Genomic DNA, 20,464 nt, shown 5'->3' on the forward strand with positions numbered 1-20,464 from the left:
GAGAGAACTTTAATATAGGCTTAGCCTAATCCATTTGATTCTCAATAAAATATGTTGAAATGAAACATCATATCTGACAAGCCCTTAGTTTTCAGACTTTAAGGAAAAAAATCTTGTTTACCTACTTCATGAAGCATGCAACTCGATATTCATGTGTGGTGAAGAAAATTAACTGATTGTGTGATAAAGGCTACGCCTTGGTGTTTTATTTCATTAAACATTTGTGAAAAAAAACGAGTATGAATGATACCTAAACCATATAGTTTTCTTCTGAGTATTTATATTACATCATATTCATAAAAAAGGTGCGTTTCTTCCCGTGGAAGACTTCAGCACCTAATATTATGTATTTATTAAGTAAAGGATACAGCCAAACTATTTCAACAGAGTAAGACATTATAGATATAGATATCATCAGAATCAAAATTACCCCCCCCCCCCCCCCCCCCCCCCCCCCCCCCCCCCCCACCCCTCCCAAAAAAGAAAAAATAAATAAATAAAAAAAAAATATATATATATATATACACATATATGAAATCTTAGCTGGGAGACAGTAACGAGACTAATGCCGACAGATTTATCTCCCTTTACACTGAACATAGGGAGGATTCACGGGGAATCCTGCACTAACACGAGAAAATGTTATTCAAAATAAATAACAACTAAGCGAATGCTGAGATATCACATACAAATCTTTGAGAGAGGGGTTTATAAGATATGCTAAAAATTTCGTTCTCCACGATTTATTTCTGTGACAAGAACTCAGTCACACAGTCACAATGAATCTACAATCTATCGACAACATTTCTACTTCGATGGTATCACAAGGATTTAAACATGAAATTCAATGGAAGGTCCATGTTCTATTATGAAATAATATGCAATGAAATAATAACATGTGTAGGATATCATGGCAAATAATTAGTCTCTAATACATAAAGAAATTGTGAGGTGATTAAGTAAAATATCTAGAGTTTAGAATGTTTAAAGAAAATAATGCCTCCACAATATGCACAAGTAAGTCTAAGGTATAAATGTACCTAAAATACGGACAAAGCAACATCAGAGTAGTGATATGTTAACTGCAGTTACGATGGTAAAATGTGAACAAAGAGATAAGAATTCAGATTAATTATTATTTATAATATACATTTCAAACAGTGCAGCAGGTGTGTAGTATCAAATGAACGTAGTTCTTCTTGAAAATGAAGGGAATATATCTATCTAAAATACGATCAATAAGGAAAGTACAAATTCGTTGTATGTTTTGTAAAACCCAAAATCGTTAAATTGACACAGTTAGGAATTACACATGGCTGTGGAAGTAATAAGTGAAAGTCGATGTTTTGGAGGGAGCATTATATGCAGGTCGGTAAAGTGGCACTTAATAATGCTGTTATCTGATAAGTAGATACCTAGGCTGCATAATTCGCTAAGTAAACAACAAATGAGTTTCACATCAAAGAAAGTATTAGTCAATTTAGCCAGGTAATTAATGTCCACGTGACTAAAACACTACAATATATATCTCTTAATTATTGCATAACGTCTTACTAGAAGTGCGACTGGTTGCCGAAGCACTATGTTGAGTCAAACATTACTGGTGACATTAGTAGTGTACCTGACGTTATTAGATACGTGTAGCTCTGGTAGAACTGTGACCCGACGTCGTCGGTCGGAGACTAGCGGAGGATCGGCCGCCACCCAGGACGTACTGGCAGGGGATGGCAGCAGTAGTGGGAGTAGTAACGGGGGCAAGGGAGATCCTAGCAAATCCGCAGGCGGGGACTACTCAAAGTTCTACAAAGGTGTGTAAATGAGGATTATTCTGAGGTCGATAAAAGGTTTAGACTAGTTAGGAACATATCTTAAGGAACGTTTCTTGTGCTATATGCAGGAAAGGACTAGTATGCAGTTCACTTCGGACAAAATAAGTTACATTTAGCTTTTGAGTCAAATGGTGTCTGTGCTGCATAAAAGTTTAGTCTTGATATAAATACTAACATCTTAAATCCTGTTATGATAAATATAACAACTGTTTAGTTTATCAATGCAAGTACAGTTAGAATGTTATGATATTTGAAACCTAAAGACGGAATGAGTGTGTTTAACCTTTAACTGGAAGCTCGCTACATTTACGTTCCCATTCTGGTTTATAATTCTAGATTTTGGAAACTTCGGCTATAAATGAGCAGAGAGTACATACGGGTCATTTCATTTCAGACATCATGGACAATTTGAAAGGATTCCTGCCTAAACCTGACATGAACAGTGACAAGGACGAAAGTGAGGAGGATTTCAGCGATGAAGATGATGATGATAGTAGCGATAACGATCAGATGGACTGGGCGTCGATATTCGCAGGGTTTTCTGACAAGTATATGAACGGAACAAACAGCCAGGTATGTCATTTAAACATACGGTACCACAAAAAAAAAACAAAAAAAAAAACAAGAAAATAAAAATTAATATTAATTGATGTTTGTTTTAAACATGAATTGTACTCGATGTATGCTTATAAAATTGGAACAAATGGCTTTTTATGAACCGTAATTCCAGAAATTACGCTGAAGTTAGTGTTATTTAAAATATATACCACATACAAATGTATATTAACTCATGATTTTAGAATAACCAGAAATATCTACTCGTTACTTATCCGTGTTCTTAACCCACGCTTTGCGAATATTAAAGACTTATCTGAGTCCGTGTATATACCTTTTCATATACTGGCAATGAAAATAACGAATATGTCAACGTATATTTTTAGTTAAACATGCAAATGGAGGCTTTTATAATATTAACAGTAATAAGTTCACTATACCAATATTTCCATGCAGGGTTTTAACGAAAAAGATAGCAACAACCAGACCCAGCAGAGTCAACAGAACGACACTCTATCACAGGCATTCGCCAAGTACTTCAAAGGATAGGTGAGCGCTCGCACGCAGCACAATAGTAATATATGATATTAGCCAAGTACTTCAAAGAATCGGTGACCCTTATCACGCAGCAAAATCATACTAAGCATCAAATATCCGCCAAGAACTTTCAAGGCTAATTGAGGTAAATCACGGACGAAAAGAAACTGCATCTTTACAGCTCGGAAAATATCTGAACGGATAAGAGGTTTTTATATGGTTTACTTTGTCGTTAATTCTTAATATGATAACACCAGACTTGAGAATTGTCGTAAACATCATTGCACCATGCTTAGGTAGGTATTATATAAGTCAACCTGATAAATATAGATTCTAGATATTGTTATATGCAGCACAATAACATTATTTTGTGTATTGCAATATTAACAGTTATTCCACCTTGCCTTGTGTATCTAATGTAAATCTTAATTATGCTATGCGTCAGGTGGTGTAATGTAGAAACAACACTCACACTAAAACTTGGGTATATTGTAGTATAAGGCATGATTAATATAAACAATTTGACACTATCTTTTAATTTCTCATTTCTCATTGGAACAAACTAATTCCCTGTTGATAAGCCATTACCTAATAGCTTTCTGACTATTTTACCCGATTTGACACGTTCAGGTTTATTTCCATCCCATCTAGTATAAGTTTCACCTTTTGTTGCCTTTCCGTCTGTTTTGGCTCAGGTGTGTTTCGTCGTTAAGTTTATAATTATATAGCTATACGGTTCTGTTTAATCTATTTTGCCCCTTTCTATTTTTTTGGGGGGAATGCATTTATCTCAAACAATAACCTAAACAATGCCTCTATGCTTATTTTTATTATTTACTATTGTATTTCGATGTACCTACCTGTGTAAAAGCGTGGGTTAAGGAACACAACGCGCAAGAACGATAAACAGAACATTCTTGGTCATAGTATCAAATTTTACAATGGTAACGTTTGTTTAAATCGCTGGAAGTTTTGTGCAGATGTAACACAGCACACAGGAGGGGGTAAACGTGTCTTAAAAACCCGTAATCATATTACCAAACAACATTGACATACATTTTTAATTTGATTTCGATCGTATCAGATTGAAATTCAAGAGTTAACCCAGAGCCTAATCAAGTACATATTTACCAAATCATGAAGAGCTTGTTTTGAAAATTAAAACAAATACATAATAACTATTAATTGCATTGAGCGAGATATGATATACAGAATGGTCTAAAATAGTCTACAACATTTTCGTGTATGACATGTATCAATGGTATACACATCTTATTTTTTTAAGCTAAAACTAATAAGATGCATAATTAAAGGAATAATGCCAGACGTGTTTTCTTTGCTCGTTGTTACATATCAGTATAATAAGGTTATTTAATATCAAGTTTTGCATTAACAGCTTATTTCTTCTTTCAGGAAACAGAAGAAGCATAGAATGCAGTTACAACAACATAAATGGTGACAATCAAGAAGATTCCTGCTCGATTTTCCCCTTGTCGTATTATTATATTGCAATTTCATGAAAATAAAACAAACTGGTCATCAAAGATTGGCTTTGACTCTTTACTACAGTCATAAAGTGACAGTACCTGATATTTTAATCCAACAGGTAAATTTACAGAATGTTATAATACTCTTTACCTATTACATATTTACAATAATTTGATGACGTCAAAATATGTCATATTACACGAGTGATATTAAGTATATGCAAAATGTTATATTTGGACGTGGTACGTAAATCATGAAAAATATCTTGCATGGGTAAAAAAATTTTTTATATATGACCTTACATTGGTGGTTGTGTCATGGAATATATCAAAGAATTTAATTATTTGATATAATATGGGCATTTTGTCGAGTGTCATTTACAATCCATAAAGGCATTTGATATATTACAGATGGCAAAGTCACGAGTGTAAGCTTCTTTTTATCGCATAACTCATATCTATGAGAATATTTTCAAATCATTTTCTACATAAGGCAGGCGAATATGGACTCCGACGGTATATTTGTCTCGACAATCCCGGGGTGTCATATAGTCATTGTAACGACCTAACGATCTAACAACCCAGCTTATTTGTGAAATTGCAACAGTGTTACATGCGGCTAACAATATTTATTACATTGGTATATCATACGACAGAACAGACCGGTAATGTGATGAATCGTCTTTCATGTAAAAACGGAGAAAGACATTAATTTTCAATAAAATACACAAAGACGCAGCTATGATTAAGATGATAGGGATTAACACCAGTCAGACTATTCTAAGTGGTGTAAATCTTAAATTGTTTTAGATCATTTAAGAGTATCTCTTATATCTCTATACAACAGTTTTGATTGGTATTAAATCGTTTGTATTATCACCCTTTTATATATAATAAAAATACTAATCAACTTTTTTTTAATTTAAGAATTATTATTAAAAATTATTTGGAAATATTTAGAAACAAGTCCTTTTGTAAAAATAATCAGTGATATTTCAAGACAATATCAATTGTGAAAAGCAGTCGTACAAAATAAGTGATCTGCCCAGTAAAGAAGTAAATGATGAAATATTTCGTTCAGATACACTATAACTAATTATATTAAAATACTCGATAAAAACAATTTCGTTCATTCAACAATATATTGGTTTTTTACTTATTAGCATGATTGTTTTACAATTTACATTGAGGGATAAAATATTGCGTTTACAAACAATAATATTGCGTTCGAAAGACAGATATATACTACTGACAGAAAAGAATTAACAACACAGGTTTCGAGAAATGCAGGTTGATGTTTATGGCCGATGTCCTGATCTCACATGGCAATGTATTATTGCCTTGGCGATATGAAGTCAAACGTGTTGGATACTGGTTTAAATTCTTAGTGGTTTCGTTGTCCCATCCTAGGTCTCACATGGAGAATGTATACCTGGATTTGACCTAAATTTGTATGGCGGTATTGTCGATTAAACAGAGGACGCTTACTCTTCCGGAGCACCTTAACTTTTTACCAGTGTACTTTTTCAGATGGCAGAACTTTATCAAAAGTCTCTTTTATGGCTGTATTTACTTTCAAAACATAAGGACCCTATGTATTCTATTATTATAATAGTTTTTAAGCCTTCCATGGATGTTTACATGTATGTTACAAGATTGAACCGCAGTAAAGATAATGAAAACATGAGTGAGGTCAGTATAAAACAATATAGGATATACCGCGGATGGTTGTTGAAGAATATCTGTGTTGATTTGATGACCTTCCAATAGACTATTGACGTACTAATAAAATAACACTTACTTTCACCGACTTCTTTATATGATAATACATTAGTCATAAGGTTTTACAATACAGTTAACTGTCCCTGCCAAAACCTTGGGTTGATTTAAAGTCACAAGGCATGCCAATCGTACATATCAATTCAATACCACAGACTACAAATGTAGTCATATTGCCAGCTGTTTGAAGCTGTGCACATGATCATATCAGGTATGTCCTGTTGTCAAATTTCCCTGCCTCAATTTAAAAATTAAACTTTTTTTAACAGATTTGCGATGTTTCTACATCAGAGTTGGTTCAATACTCTAGGTGTTGTTTACATGGGTTTCGAATATTGATGAAACAATAATGCAGACGTTTTATTGTCACCATTTGTTTTAACTGATTCGTTACCATATAATTAACAAACAGTTTGTTTTATAACATAACTGGCCTGTCCTACCTTGTCATACGGTCATGTCATAAAAGATATCGAAAGACACAAAACACGCCATAAATACTGTATGACGTCACAATGAATCTGTGACGTCGTACGATTGTCTTAGAAAAAGCGTGCCATCTTCGTTGGAATTCGTCTAAAGTAGAAATGAATTACAATATAAGTAGCAAGCAATGTATTACCCGACGACAAGACAGAAAATGAACAATTAAACCAGAGCAGTATTGGAATGGCTTCAAGGACCGAACATTTTAAATACAAAACAAAAACAAATAAAAAAAACAAACAAAAACAAAAACAAACACAAAAAAAACAACATCAAGGCGACTAACTTATTTAAATAAATCAAAAACAGAAAAAAAGTTACATAATGCATATAAAACTACCCCATCAAGTATTCCTTCCTTGTGTAGCTCTTCAGTATTGTTAGGGACACCATACAGCTGTTCCCTCCTTCTATGACCTGTCAGTGATGTTAGGGACACCATACAGCTGTTCCGTCCTTCTTCGACCTGTCGGTGATGTTAGGGACACCATACAGCTGTTCCGTCCTTCTTCGACCTGTCGGTGATGTTAGGGACACCATACAGCTGTTCCCTCCTTCTATGACCTGTCAGTGAAGTTAGGGACACCATACAGCTGTTCCGTCCTTCTATGACCCGTCAGTGATGTTAGGGACACCATACAGCTGTTCCGTCCTTGTTTGTCGGTGATGTAAGGGACACCATACAGCTGTTCCCTCCTTCTTTGACCTGTCAGTGATGTTAGGGACACCATACAGCTGTTCCGTCCTTCTTCGACCTGTCGGTGATGTTAGGGACACCATACAGCTGTTCCGTCCTTCTTCGACCTGTCGCTGATGTTAGGGACACCATACAGCTGTTCCGTCCTTCTTCGACCTGTCGGTGATGTTACGGACACCATACAGCTGTTCCGTCCTTCTTCGACCTGTCAGTGATGTTAGGGACACCATACAGCTGTTCCGTCCTTCTTCGACCTGTCGGTGATGTTAGGGACACCATACAGCTGTTCCGTCCTTCTTCGACCTGTCGGTGATGTTAGGGACACCATACAGCTGTTCCCTCCTTCTATGACCTGGCAGTGATGTTAGGGACACCATACAGCTGTTCCCTCCTTCTATGACCTGTCGGTGATGTTAGGGACACCATACAGCTGTTCCGTCCTTCTTCGACCTGTCGGTGATGTTAGGGACACCATACAGCTGTTCCCTCCTTCTATGACCTGGCAGTGATGTTAGGGACACCATGCAGCTGTTCCGTCCTTGTTTGTTGGTGATGTTAGGGACACCATACAGCTGTTCCGTCCTTCTATAACCTGTCAGTGAAGTTGGGACACCATACAGCTGTTCCGTCCTTCTTTGTCGGTGATGTAAGGGACACCATACAGCTGTTCTGTCCTTCTATGACCTGACAGTGATGTTAGGGACACCATACAGCTGTTCCGTCCTTCTATGACCCGGCAGTGATGTTAGGGACACCACACAGCTGTTCCGTCCTTCTTTGACCTGTCGTTGATGTTAGGGACACCACACAGCTGTTCCGTCCTTCTTTGACCTGTCGGTGATGTTAGGGTTACCATACAGCTGTTCCGTCCTTCTTTGAACTGTCGTTGATGTTAGGGACACCACACAGCTGTTCCGTCCTTCTTTGACCTGTCAGTGATGTTAGGGACACGATATACAACTGTTCCGTCCTTCTATAACCCGGCAGTGATGTTAGGGAAACCATACAGCTGTTCCGTCCTTCTATGACCCGGCAGTGATGTTAGGTACACCATGCAGTTGTTCTGTCCTTCTATGACCCGTCAGTGATGTTAGGGACACCATACAGCTGTTTCGTCCTTCTAGGACCCGGCGGTGATGTTAGGGACACCATACAGCTGTTTCGTCCTTCTAGGACCCGGCAGTGATGTTAGGGACACCATGCAGCTGTTCTGTCCTTCTATGACCCGTCGGTGATATTAGGGACACCATACAGCTGTTCCGTCCTTCTTTGACCTGTCGTTGATGTTCGGGATACCATACAGCTGTTCCGTCCTTCTTTGACCTGTCGGTGATGTAAGGGGCACCATACAGCTGTTCCCTCCTTCTATGACCTGTCGGTGATGTTAGGGACACCATACAGCTGTTCCGTCCTTCTTCGACCTGTCGGTGATGTTAGGGACACCATACAGCTGTTCCGTCCTTCTTCGACCTGTCAGTGATGTTAGGGACACCATACAGCTGTTCCGTCCTTCTTCGACCTGTCGGTGATGTTAGGGACACCATACAGCTGTTCCGTCCTTCTATAACCTGTCAGTGAAGTTGGGACACCATACAGCTGTTCCGTCCTTCTTTGTCGGTGATGTAAGGGACACCATACAGCTGTTCTGTCCTTCTATGACCTGACAGTGATGTTAGGGACACCATACAGCTGTTCCGTCCTTCTATGACCCGGCAGTGATGTTAGGGACACCACACAGCTGTTCCGTCCTTCTTTGACCTGTCGTTGATGTTAGGGACACCACACAGCTGTTCCGTCCTTCTTTGACCTGTCGGTGATGTTAGGGTTACCATACAGCTGTTCCGTCCTTCTTTGAACTGTCGTTGATGTTAGGGACACCACACAGCTGTTCCGTCCTTCTTTGACCTGTCAGTGATGTTAGGGACACGATATACAACTGTTCCGTCCTTCTATAACCCGGCAGTGATGTTAGGGAAACCATACAGCTGTTCCGTCCTTCTATGACCCGGCAGTGATGTTAGGTACACCATGCAGTTGTTCTGTCCTTCTATGACCCGTCAGTGATGTTAGGGACACCATACAGCTGTTTCGTCCTTCTAGGACCCGGCGGTGATGTTAGGGACACCATACAGCTGTTTCGTCCTTCTAGGACCCGGCAGTGATGTTAGGGACACCATGCAGCTGTTCTGTCCTTCTATGACCCGTCGGTGATATTAGGGACACCATACAGCTGTTCCGTCCTTCTTTGACCTGTCGTTGATGTTCGGGATACCATACAGCTGTTCCGTCCTTCTTTGACCTGTCGGTGATGTAAGGGGCACCATACAGCTGTTCCCTCCTTCTATGACCTGTCGGTGATGTTAGGGACACCATACAGCTGTTCCCTCCTTCTATGACCTGTCAGTGAAGTTAGGGACACCATACAGCTGTTCCGTCCTTCTTCGACCTGCCAGTGAAGTTAGGGACACCATACAGCTGTTCCCTCCTTCTATGACCTGTCAGTGAAGTTAGGGACACCATACAGCTGTTCCGTCCTTGTTTGTTGGTGATGTTAGGGACACCATACAGCTGTTCCGTCCTTCTATAACCTGTCAGTGAAGTTGGGACACCATACAGCTGTTCCGTCCTTGTTTGTCGGTGATGTAAGGGGCACCATACAGCTGTTCCCTCCTTCTAGGACTCGTCAGTGAGGTTAGGGACACCACACAGCTGTTCCGTCCTTCTTTGAACTGTTGGTGATGTTAGGGACACCATACAGCTGTTCCGTCCTTCTATGACCTGTCGGTGATGTTAGGGACATGACGCCACACAGCTGTTCCGTCCTTCTTTGACATGCCGGTGATGTTAGGGACACCATACAGCTGTTCCCTCCTTCTAGGACTCGTCAGTGAGGTTAGGGACACCACACAGCTGTTTCGTCCTTCTGTGAACTGTTGGTGATGTTAGGGACACCATACAGCTGTTCCGTCCTTCTATGACCTGTCGGTGATGTTAGGGACATGACGCCACACAGCTGTTCCGTCCTTCTTTGACATGCCGGTGATGTTAGGGACACCACACAGCTGTTCCGTCCATATTTGACCTGTCGGTGATGTTAGGGACACCATACAACTGTTCCGTCCTTCTATGACCCGGCAGTGATGTTAGGGACACCATGCAGCTGTTCCGTCCTTGTTTGTTGGTGATGTTAGGGACACCATACAGCTGTTCCGTCCTTCTATAACCTGTCAGTGAAGTTGGGACACCATACAGCTGTTCCGTCCTTCTTTGTCGGTGATGTAAGGGACACCATACAGCTGTTCTGTCCTTCTATGACCTGACAGTGATGTTAGGGACACCATACAGCTGTTCCGTCCTTCTATGACCCGGCAGTGATGTTAGGGACACCACACAGCTGTTCCGTCCTTCTTTGACCTGTCGTTGATGTTAGGGACACCACACAGCTGTTCCGTCCTTCTTTGACCTGTCGGTGATGTTAGGGTTACCATACAGCTGTTCCGTCCTTCTTTGAACTGTCGTTGATGTTCGGGATACCATACAGCTGTTCCGTCCTTCTTTGACCTCTCGGCGATATTAGGGATACCACACAGTTGTTCCGTCCTTCTTTGACCTGTCGGTGATGTTAGGGACACCATACAGCTGTTCCGTCCTTCTTTGACCTGTCGGTGATGTTAGGGACACCATACAGCTGTTCCGTCCTTCTTTGACCTCTCGGCGATATTAGGGATACCACACAGTTGTTCCGTCCTTCTTTGACCTCTCGGTGATGTTAGGGACACCATACAGCTGTTCCGTCTTTCTGTGAATTATCAATCATTTAGTCAGAAAGGAATTCAGGAAAATGAATATTGGTCTTGACAGTTGTTCTGTAGTTTAATAAACTGTTCATAACAGGCCAACTGCTCTAAAGAGATTTATACCTGATCTCATGTGTAACAGTTTTTTTTTTCAAAATGGCTGATGTTTGTTTTGTTTATTTGTTTATTTGTTTGTTTTTAACTATATCACACTTTACACGGAAGTTTTCTCACTACCATAAACACTTTAATACGTATTTCTATCCGTCTATACATCATTTATATATTGAGCATTCATTTACTTAACTTTTTGTACTTATCTCTTTATATCTATTATCCGTTTCTACAGCTTTAGACGAACCTATCAACTTATGAATGTAAAAGAACCAATAACAATATCGTTTTACGTTGAAACGTAAACTGGTCTAGCCTTTCTTTACACACTGTTAGGTAACAGGTGACTGGTGACGTCATGACAAATGGAAGATTTAATCCTGATACGCGATCTTCATTTTACAGCTTAGCCTAATGGATTCATATTGCAACGCACTTGACTTTAACTAAATATGATATCGCTCACCCGCAGATTTCATAAGTGACTAATTAAGACATACAAGTTGTTTTTGTTAAGTGTTAATTTAAACAGCTCTGTGCAGGATACATTCGCTTTGATACAGTAAGTAACCACTGTTTATCTTGCATTATGTAATTCAGATCACAAGTCTTACGTCATATATTATTATTAACACACCTTGGAACCATATGTGATGCGATCATGCTTCAGGTTATGTAACACCAGCTCCCCTAACACAAAAATAAATACAAAGAGGTTTTCAAAAAAAAAAAAAAAACGGACCTACATGTACCAACTGTTGAAATGAAATCCTTAGATCGAACTTCATTACTACAGTGAATACTACTAAAACGGCAGTGATATTAAAACACCTGCTATCAATATGGTTATAATTTGATTAATTAATTAATTAATTAGTCTTTAATCCATAGGACAAAACTCTGTTTTTATATTACTCTACCTGACCAATTGCAAAAAAATATTTACTTATTCGTTCTCCTGTTATGAGAACCCTTTCAATCTAATTAAAATCTAGATTGTCATTCTCACTACGTTACATGCACATCTAACAGCATCCCAAAGGGGTCACGTCAGGGTGACCTTTTTGATTATCCAATTAATTGACTACTTCCAGAATCTTGGAAATGAATTTTATATGTCCGAATTAGCATGAGTGCGTAGCTTGCATAATCTGTGAATTTGTTTCAAAATCATTTCGTCCCACAAAGCATATAGCTATATGCACGCTGTGACGAAATGGTTTGCTTCGATGACATTGACAAATTGGCAATTCGCCATGAAAGTGAAATACACATATCTCCGGGGTCATCAGAACGTGACACCTTATGGGATGTTGTTAGATGTTCATGTAATGTAGTGAGAATGTCCATCTTGATTTTAATTAGACTGAGAACCCTTTATACATGTACAAAATGTAATACGTACAGTGTTACACCTGTACACCAATATCACTTAATCAGCGTCATATTTTTGTTGTTCTGTTTATCAGAAGGAATTTTAAATCAATATCAATTATCCAAATGACGTAAGCTAAAAGAATAACATTAATTATTCATCCCAACATACTTCACAATGTACATTTGGAATATTCTGCTGCAAGGTTCCGGTCATAATGCTAACATATGTGTTGTCATCAAAACACGCCATCAGAAAAGGACTCGGCGGAGAAGCCATGGCACCTAATTGATGGCTTTTTAACCTTTTAAGTAATACCTGAGCCATTTGTTGTTATTTGATATAAATATTAAAGACATGCGTAAAATAAGTTAGTGCGTTTAGAATGTTATTGATATTTAATCTATAACATACGAAAATATAGTTATTTTTTCAAGGGGTGCCTTTTTTTCAAAGCCATGCATTCACTTGTGAATTAAATTCAAGTGACAAGGTATTCTCTGCGGAAATATCAGTCTATATGTCGTACTTATCTAAGTTGATAAATTAATCACGAATGATAGTTTTTCCATTGGAATATTTGCTGTATGTTAACTAGTAAACAATGGGTTAAATACTAAAGCTATCCCTGGTGCATTTCATCTTCCAGAACATATTAACTTCTAACGTGACACAACATCTGGCGACGGTTAATTATACTAATCATACAGGATGTAATTATCTTGATTCAACGTTACAAAATAACGTAACGGAATGCAGGTAATATGGTACCAGCATGTTTTAAGGACAATTTCCCATCCATCTCAGTCGTCACGTGATCATTAGTATATAGTATATTGTCTCAGCAGACAAACGTAAGTAGTGTAGTGTTTATTAGAGGCAGTTAAAGCAATGTCTGGTAAAACATCCCTCCACCTGGTGATTATCGGTACAATAGCCCTGTCGGTTGTGTCCAGTCAAATTGTGAAGGGTCATGGCAATAATGACAACCAGCCTGGCCAATCGAGACACGATGGTAAACGAGCGATGGATAATATGTATAAAGGTGAGGTATTTGTATGACAGAAAATGACAATAGAAATTATTACAACAACTGAAGTTTCAATTACATTATGCATTTCTAATAATTTGAAGTATTTAAAACTCGTGAAAAACAACTTCAAAACTTATAACTTTATGATACAATAGGCTTTCGGTGTTATATCCGCCCAGCGATATATTTGCAATTTGTCATGTTAATGACATAACGCGATGTAGATATCATAGGAGTAATTAAGGAACATTAATGTGATTCAATTTCATAATTGCCAGTTGTCTATGGGAAGCTTTAGTTGAACGATGTAGGACATTTCTTTAAGGGTTTCAGAAAAGCAAGCTGAGGATGTTAAAGGGTTATCTAATTTACTAAAATAATTGTTTCGCAAGTAATTATTAAAAGTGTGTTCATCATATAATATGTTTCATATAAGGGTGATGATAGCAAATATCCATGTAATAATGGAACACCAATAATTGAAATATTTAAAACAATACTCAGGCATGATGGAGTCTTTTAAGACGAGTTTTGTTCCTGGGTCAAAGAAGGATGACGGTGGTAATGGCGACGCGTCTCCCAGTGACTGGAAGAACATGATTCCTGGCTTTGCAAAAGGTTTTATTCCTGATAGTGCAGAGGTATGGAACTCAGGGGTTTTAATATTTCTTGATATAACAATGTATTATCACTTACATTATAAGCAACACGGAAGGATGTAGCATATATTATGTTAAATCAATAAAATGTTTACTTTACAGTTATAGATGTCCGTTTTAATGAGGAAAATTATAAAGTTGTTTTAAAGTACTTTAAAGCAATTTCGAAGCAAGTTGTATCAACTTACCCACATCGCAATCTCATTGCCTCAGATGGAGGCGCGCAAGGGTCTTTCTGTGGGAAAAAACAAACAAAGTACAAATACCATATTTAAACCCACGTGATCGCCCACGTGACCCGATACCTTTCGTTTCGCCTTGATGTATTTCGTTAGATGTGTTATTTTCTGTATATATTCCTATTATCTAGGGTGATGCAGATAACAGTACTATCAGTGAGGATGCTGCTACAGATACTGCTGCCGCAAACTCCACTTCAGTGGGCGTCGAGGGGTCATTCAAGGTCAACGCTGGTATCAAAGATGACAAATCAATCATGGACGAATCGATGACGTCAAAAGATGGCGGGTCACCTGATAGTACAGCTCTACCGGAAGTTCTACCAACAGATGACAATGTTCCCTCGGAATATGGTCTTTTAAATAGTGAAAATGACCTAGCAGGTACCAATACTCAATCTAGTGAGACAACAGCGATGGAATCGACATCAGATGTATCTCAGAATGAACAAGCCAATGACATGGCACAATTAGAAAATGACTTAGCAACAACACAAGGTGAAGACTCTAGTCCCCCAGGAGATATGGGTTCTCATGCTGAAACCACGGAAACGGGACAAATGGAACAGGAGCCAAGCTCAGATACCAAAAAGGTACTCTTTTTATAAATAATCAACAAATAATTAATGTTACGCAATTTAATCAAATTCATTCATATTTAATGATAAGCTTAATAAAAATTGAAATATTTCAAATTAATAAAGACTATCAAGTTTGGACCGAAAATTTTACGATGGGTATCAAATATAGAAATGGATATATCGTTTCTATCATAGGCTTATATTATAATAACGGGCCGCGATAGATCAGTCTGTGGAAGTGTTGGCCATGTAACCTCAGGTGATGATCCGAGGTGCGTGGTTCGACGCCCCCTATCCGTGTCGGATTTTTGTCTCTCGGGAAGCTCAGAAACGGACCAGTCTGTTCTGTCATGGTTATGCCCTTGCATGGGCAAGACACTTTACCCTTATTGCTCGGTATACGACGGGCATCCGGTAGGTTGTACAGTGAGGTAGTCACCAACTACTACAGTGAGACACCGTCTCAAAGTGACCCTGTTCAATCGGCGACAACCTCAGGTGATGTGGTTCGACGCTCCCTATCTGTGTCGGTTTGTGTTTCTCGGGAAGCTGAGAAACGGACCGGTCTAAGCTGTCGTGTTTGTGTCTTTAGGCAAGACACTTTACCGTTATTGCTCAGTATGCGAGTTTTCAGTGAGGTAGTAACCAACTACTACAAGGAAACTTTTCCTAAAAATGATCCTGGCCGTTCACTGAGCGATAAGCCTAGCAAACAAACAAAATATCCGTCCTAAAATATATGCTCCATTATCATAACCTTACTTACAATACATATCAATCGTTGCTCTTGTTTCTATATGGCGAAGAGCATGCTAACCAAGTGGGTATAGTCTATGTTTCTCAAGGTGGCTATGAGTGGTAATGCGTCCCTCAAGAAAGACGAGAAGACGGTTACAGAAACTGCTGCCGAAGAAAAGAAGGAAATGGATGTTTAGTCCTCATGTCCAAACTACTGAAAAATGTGCGTAAATATAAACTTATTTACCTAACATCCTCACATCCGTTTGAAAAATAAATGTACATATCATAAAATAAGTCAGTATTTGTAGTTTTGATATAATAACATCAGCTTCATTATGTCAGTCACCGTCGTCATTGTTTCAGAAAGGAACTAATTATGCAGATTCCTCACTAATTAACATGTAGCCTATTTAACTAAATACGAAACCAGCTGGGTTTTTTATCTTTAATAATGTGTATGCTTGTATATTTCAGACTGTCTCCCAGCATACATGTATGTGACAAGTATAAACCTGTACATATATGTAAATTCTCGTTGATGAATGTATACTTGAAGAATCAATAAAATGTTTGATGAAAATTAAAGGGTTTTTGTTTTTTTTCAAATCCACTTATCGCACAAGATACATCAAGCATATCGTATCTCATCGGTGATGCTGATTCACATGTTTAAGGGCATCCAGGTGACCTAGACCACGTGGAATCAATAAAACCAGGCCCAGTTTCGTCAGTCTCTTAATTTAAGGTGATTCCTTAACTGAAAATTTCTCACAGGAAAACATTATTGGATTCAAGGAAATATCTTGGCTAAGAAACTTCGCTTCATTATGGAAAACAATAAGTTAATGAATATTATAATACGTGTAGGGCCAGGGCTACTTTGATCCCGCGGGGCTTTCCAATATCAGGGTACTGTGAAATTGTGTAACAGCGCTTTGGCACCACAAGGAATATATAGATTTCGTGAAACTAGCAATATTCGGGTTTTGTCAGACTTTATTTTGTAGAATGTATTCAATGGATATTGGGCAACAGGCATATGCTTATGTAAATCGCCTCCCCGGGGGGGGGGGGGGGGGGGGATAATTGACTGTATAAATAGGTAGTATAATATTTTCAATTACGTTCATTAAGTAAGTACACAGATATCGCGGCAACACGAACTAAAAGATGCCATATGCTAAAATGTAGGTTACCTCCATTACGGCGTGTTTATGAAAAAGAAAATCAAACGTTTAAGATACACAAGAATACCTGGTTTCAATTATGGTGTACAGGTGTTCAAATGCAGAAAGGGATATACTTCTTTAAAAGCCACGGACATACATGTAAGCTTCGGTAAATTATAATATATGTTGTTTGAGATTTAATACTTTGTATTAATAGGGAACAAATTAAAGGTCACACTTTTGAAAATGGAGAGAGTCCGGAACGACCAGGTCAGAAACGATAAAATAAAATGTTATAATTGGCATCGTATAAGTTTTAAAAGCAAGTCAAATGTAATATTTTCGAATGCCTGTCACAAGATGTGACACCTGTCAAAATGTTACAGTCACAAGATGTAACGCTAGTCATGGTATCTTCCGTCAAGATGTGCTACCACGATGTATCCCGCCCATATATGTGACACCCGACAGGATGTCACCTGACGCCATACCTGGAACCCGTCAGTTATGGTGACCTATTTACCACGTTTGGTTTCTATTGTGACGAATCCAGTCACTATCTGTGTCAACAGTCTCCAATCCTTGTTTATATAGTTGAATAAACTCTTTCCTAACTCTGATGTAAATAAAAGTGCATGATTGCTAAGAAGTAACTATTGGTGACACATCAGTTTTTTTATTATAGTAATTTACATTTCAATTGATAAAAAAAATCTTTAAATATCTCAAAAATCCATACAGGTCAAATCAATATAAACGTCTAATTTTGACTTCTGGTTATGACTTTCGGGATTTTACGAGGGAAAAACGTGACAGAAAAAAAATCAATGAAATCCTGTGTTTCAGAAGGATAAGAATTCTCTAAGGTGACTGATTTTGCCAGTGTCGCACTGTCTTGCAATTCGAGGAGAAACAATGCGCCATGCGACAAAATGGACACGCCATGCGATTGTGCGACACAATGTTGTTCTATCGCATTGGCGACACTTTTGCCGTATGACGCATTGTCGCTCTTTGCATGGCGCGTTCATTTGGTAGCATGGCGTTCTGTCGCTGTTCGCATGACGCACTTTCGCACTGTCGTTCTTAGCTTGGGGGGGGGGGGGGCGCCAATGCGACATGGCGATATTGCCGAAATCAGCCACCAAATTTTTCCGTTTTATCGACGATGCAAACTGAGTAAATCTAGGTCAAATCTAAACACTGCTTAATAAGAACGATGAACATGAAAACGGCAACGCTTGATATTATCAAACTCTTTAATCACACTTTATTCTCAAGGTCACAAGTCCCTGACAGCAATGTCCATCTTTTTGTTAACCAATGTCTGTGAGTGGTGTCTGAATATCACAAGTCAAAGAGGTTTATCTCATATCTTAAAAAATGTTTGCGATTGCTAATGCGCGAACAGAAAAATGTTGTCATGATGGATACATTCACGCGGGAAGGTCAGACCCATGAGACCAATATTCCCTTGAACACGGATTTAGGACGTGCTAGCGGCCGAGGATTAGGTCTGTTTTGATAATTGTCTCCAGACCGATGGCACGTTGGTATCCACCGTGTGTTTTCTTACAGAATCGAAACCAACATTTGTTCCCTTAGCGGTGTCATAGTAAAGGGTTTATGTTTATTGTTGACCTTGTAAAAGATGCAAGGTAAAATATTGCGCGAAAAGTCTTCCAAACAAACAAATATTTTACGGCTTATAATCTTTTAGTTTTTATGATATTTCATGTAAAAAATCTTTTGACTTCAAATGTGGTCACGTATGACCGTTGACCCTTAATCTGGTCCAAATTTTTTTTTAAAAATCGAACCCTGTACAGCCTGCTGTTATAATACAAGTGGGTCAATACGAACTAAATCATTTGATGAACACATGATATAACTTAACCTTAATGCTATAGTTAGCGGAAGCCACGGATTTTCTTCTAGTAAGTGGGTATACAAATACTGTGTGATGATAAGATAAAGAATGCCGACATGATGACGAAACTATTATTCTAGTTTATAAATTAAATAAGGGAAATTTATTAATAAAAAACATAAGGAGAATAAGAGAAAATGCTCCGGAGAAGAGAAGGAATCTTATGCTTCATTGACGACACCCGTTATACAAATCTAGGTCAAATTGACGACACCCGCCATACAAATCAAGGTCAAATTGACGACAACCGTTATACAAATCGAGGTCAAATTGACGCCACCCGTTATACAAATCTAGGTCAAATTGACGACACCCGTTATACAAATCTGGGTCAAACTGACGACACCCGTTATACAAATCTAGGTCAAACTGACGACACCCGTTATACAAATCTAGGTCAAACTGACGACACCCGTTATACAAATCTAGGTCAAATTGACGACACCCGTTAAACAAATCTAGGTCAAATTGGCGCCACCCGTTATACAAATCTAGGTCAAATTGACGCCACCCGTTATATAAATCTCGGTCAAATTGACGACACCCGCCATACAAATCTCGGTCAAATCGACGACACCCGCAATACGAATTACGGTCAAATTGACGACAACTGTTATACAAATATAGGTCAAATTGACGACAACCGTTATACAAATCTAGGTCAAATTGACGACATCCACCAAACAAATCTAAGTCAAATTGACGACACCCGTTATACAAATCTAGGTCAAACTGACGACACCCGTTATACAAATCTAGGTCAAATTGACGCCACCCGTTATACAAATCTAGGTCAAACTGACGACACCCGTTATACAAATCTAGGTCAAACTGACGACAACCGTTATACAAATCTAGGTCAAATTGACGCCACCCGTTATATAAATCTAGGTCAAATTGACGTCACCCGTTATATAAATCTTGGTCAAATTGACGACACCCATCATACAAATCTAGATCAAATTGATGACACCCGCCGTACAAATCTAGGTCAAATCGACGACACCCGCAATATGAATCTAGGTCAAATTGACGAAATCAGCCATACAAATCTAGGTCAAATTAACGACACCCACAATACAAATCTAGGCCAAATCGACGACACCCACAATACAAATCTAGGTCAAATTCACGACATCAGCCTTACAAATCTAGATCAAATTGACGACACCTTCCATACTTGGTCAAATCCAGTTTGAATCCGATTATCAAAATTAGAACTAGAGTGGCCACAACTGAATTACTAGGTATTTTAACAAGCAAAGATTACGTCTGATTTCATATCGAACAAGGAAATATAATATTTCTAAATAAGATCATTATAAAACAAGTCCGAGAATATAGAATCAACTGGGACATGAAACACAGTAGGTTGGGAAAGCATAAATGTTACTATCTAAAATGGAAAATTAACAATTGGGAAGTGGAAATTATATCGTTTGTTATTCCGCTTTGT

The 20,464-nt window shown here is 38.5% G+C and overlaps 2 protein-coding genes across 2 annotated transcripts; both read left to right on the forward strand.

Annotated features, from left to right (window-relative positions):
* The first annotated feature begins 1,582 nt into the window (after positions 1–1,582).
* On the forward strand, positions 1,583–4,465 carry LOC117333702. Its single transcript, XM_033893122.1, has 4 exons — positions 1,583–1,808; positions 2,224–2,402; positions 2,841–2,933; positions 4,335–4,465. Exons 1-3 carry the CDS (start codon positions 1,583–1,585, stop codon positions 2,931–2,933), a joined length of 498 nt encoding a protein of 165 aa, XP_033749013.1. The 3' UTR covers positions 4,335–4,465.
* Positions 4,466–13,529: 9,064 nt separating this feature from the next.
* LOC117333643 lies at positions 13,530–16,490 on the forward strand. The gene is made up of 5 exons (XM_033893046.1): positions 13,530–13,701; positions 14,194–14,330; positions 14,719–15,180; positions 15,999–16,129; positions 16,384–16,490. Exons 1-4 carry the CDS (start codon positions 13,548–13,550, stop codon positions 16,101–16,103), a joined length of 858 nt encoding a protein of 285 aa, XP_033748937.1. The 5' UTR covers positions 13,530–13,547; the 3' UTR covers positions 16,104–16,129; positions 16,384–16,490.
* The last annotated feature ends 3,974 nt before the right edge of the window (positions 16,491–20,464 follow it).

Source organism: Pecten maximus, chromosome 8, assembly GCF_902652985.1.
Source record: "Pecten maximus chromosome 8, xPecMax1.1, whole genome shotgun sequence".
Classification (NCBI taxonomy): domain Eukaryota; kingdom Metazoa; phylum Mollusca; class Bivalvia; order Pectinida; family Pectinidae; genus Pecten; species Pecten maximus.

Coding starts and splice junctions, on each gene's coding strand:
- LOC117333702 (XM_033893122.1), top strand. CDS start 1,583: ATGTTGAGTCAAACATTACTGGTGACATTAGTAGTGTACCTGACGTTA. Junction 1,809..2,223: donor CTACTCAAAGTTCTACAAAG/GTGTGTAAATGA, acceptor ATTTCATTTCAG/ACATCATGGACAATTTGAAA. Junction 2,403..2,840: donor TGAACGGAACAAACAGCCAG/GTATGTCATTTA, acceptor ATTTCCATGCAG/GGTTTTAACGAAAAAGATAG.
- LOC117333643 (XM_033893046.1), top strand. CDS start 13,548: ATGTCTGGTAAAACATCCCTCCACCTGGTGATTATCGGTACAATAGCC. Junction 14,331..14,718: donor TTATTCCTGATAGTGCAGAG/GTATGGAACTCA, acceptor CCTATTATCTAG/GGTGATGCAGATAACAGTAC. Junction 15,181..15,998: donor CAAGCTCAGATACCAAAAAG/GTACTCTTTTTA, acceptor AAGTGGGTATAG/TCTATGTTTCTCAAGGTGGC.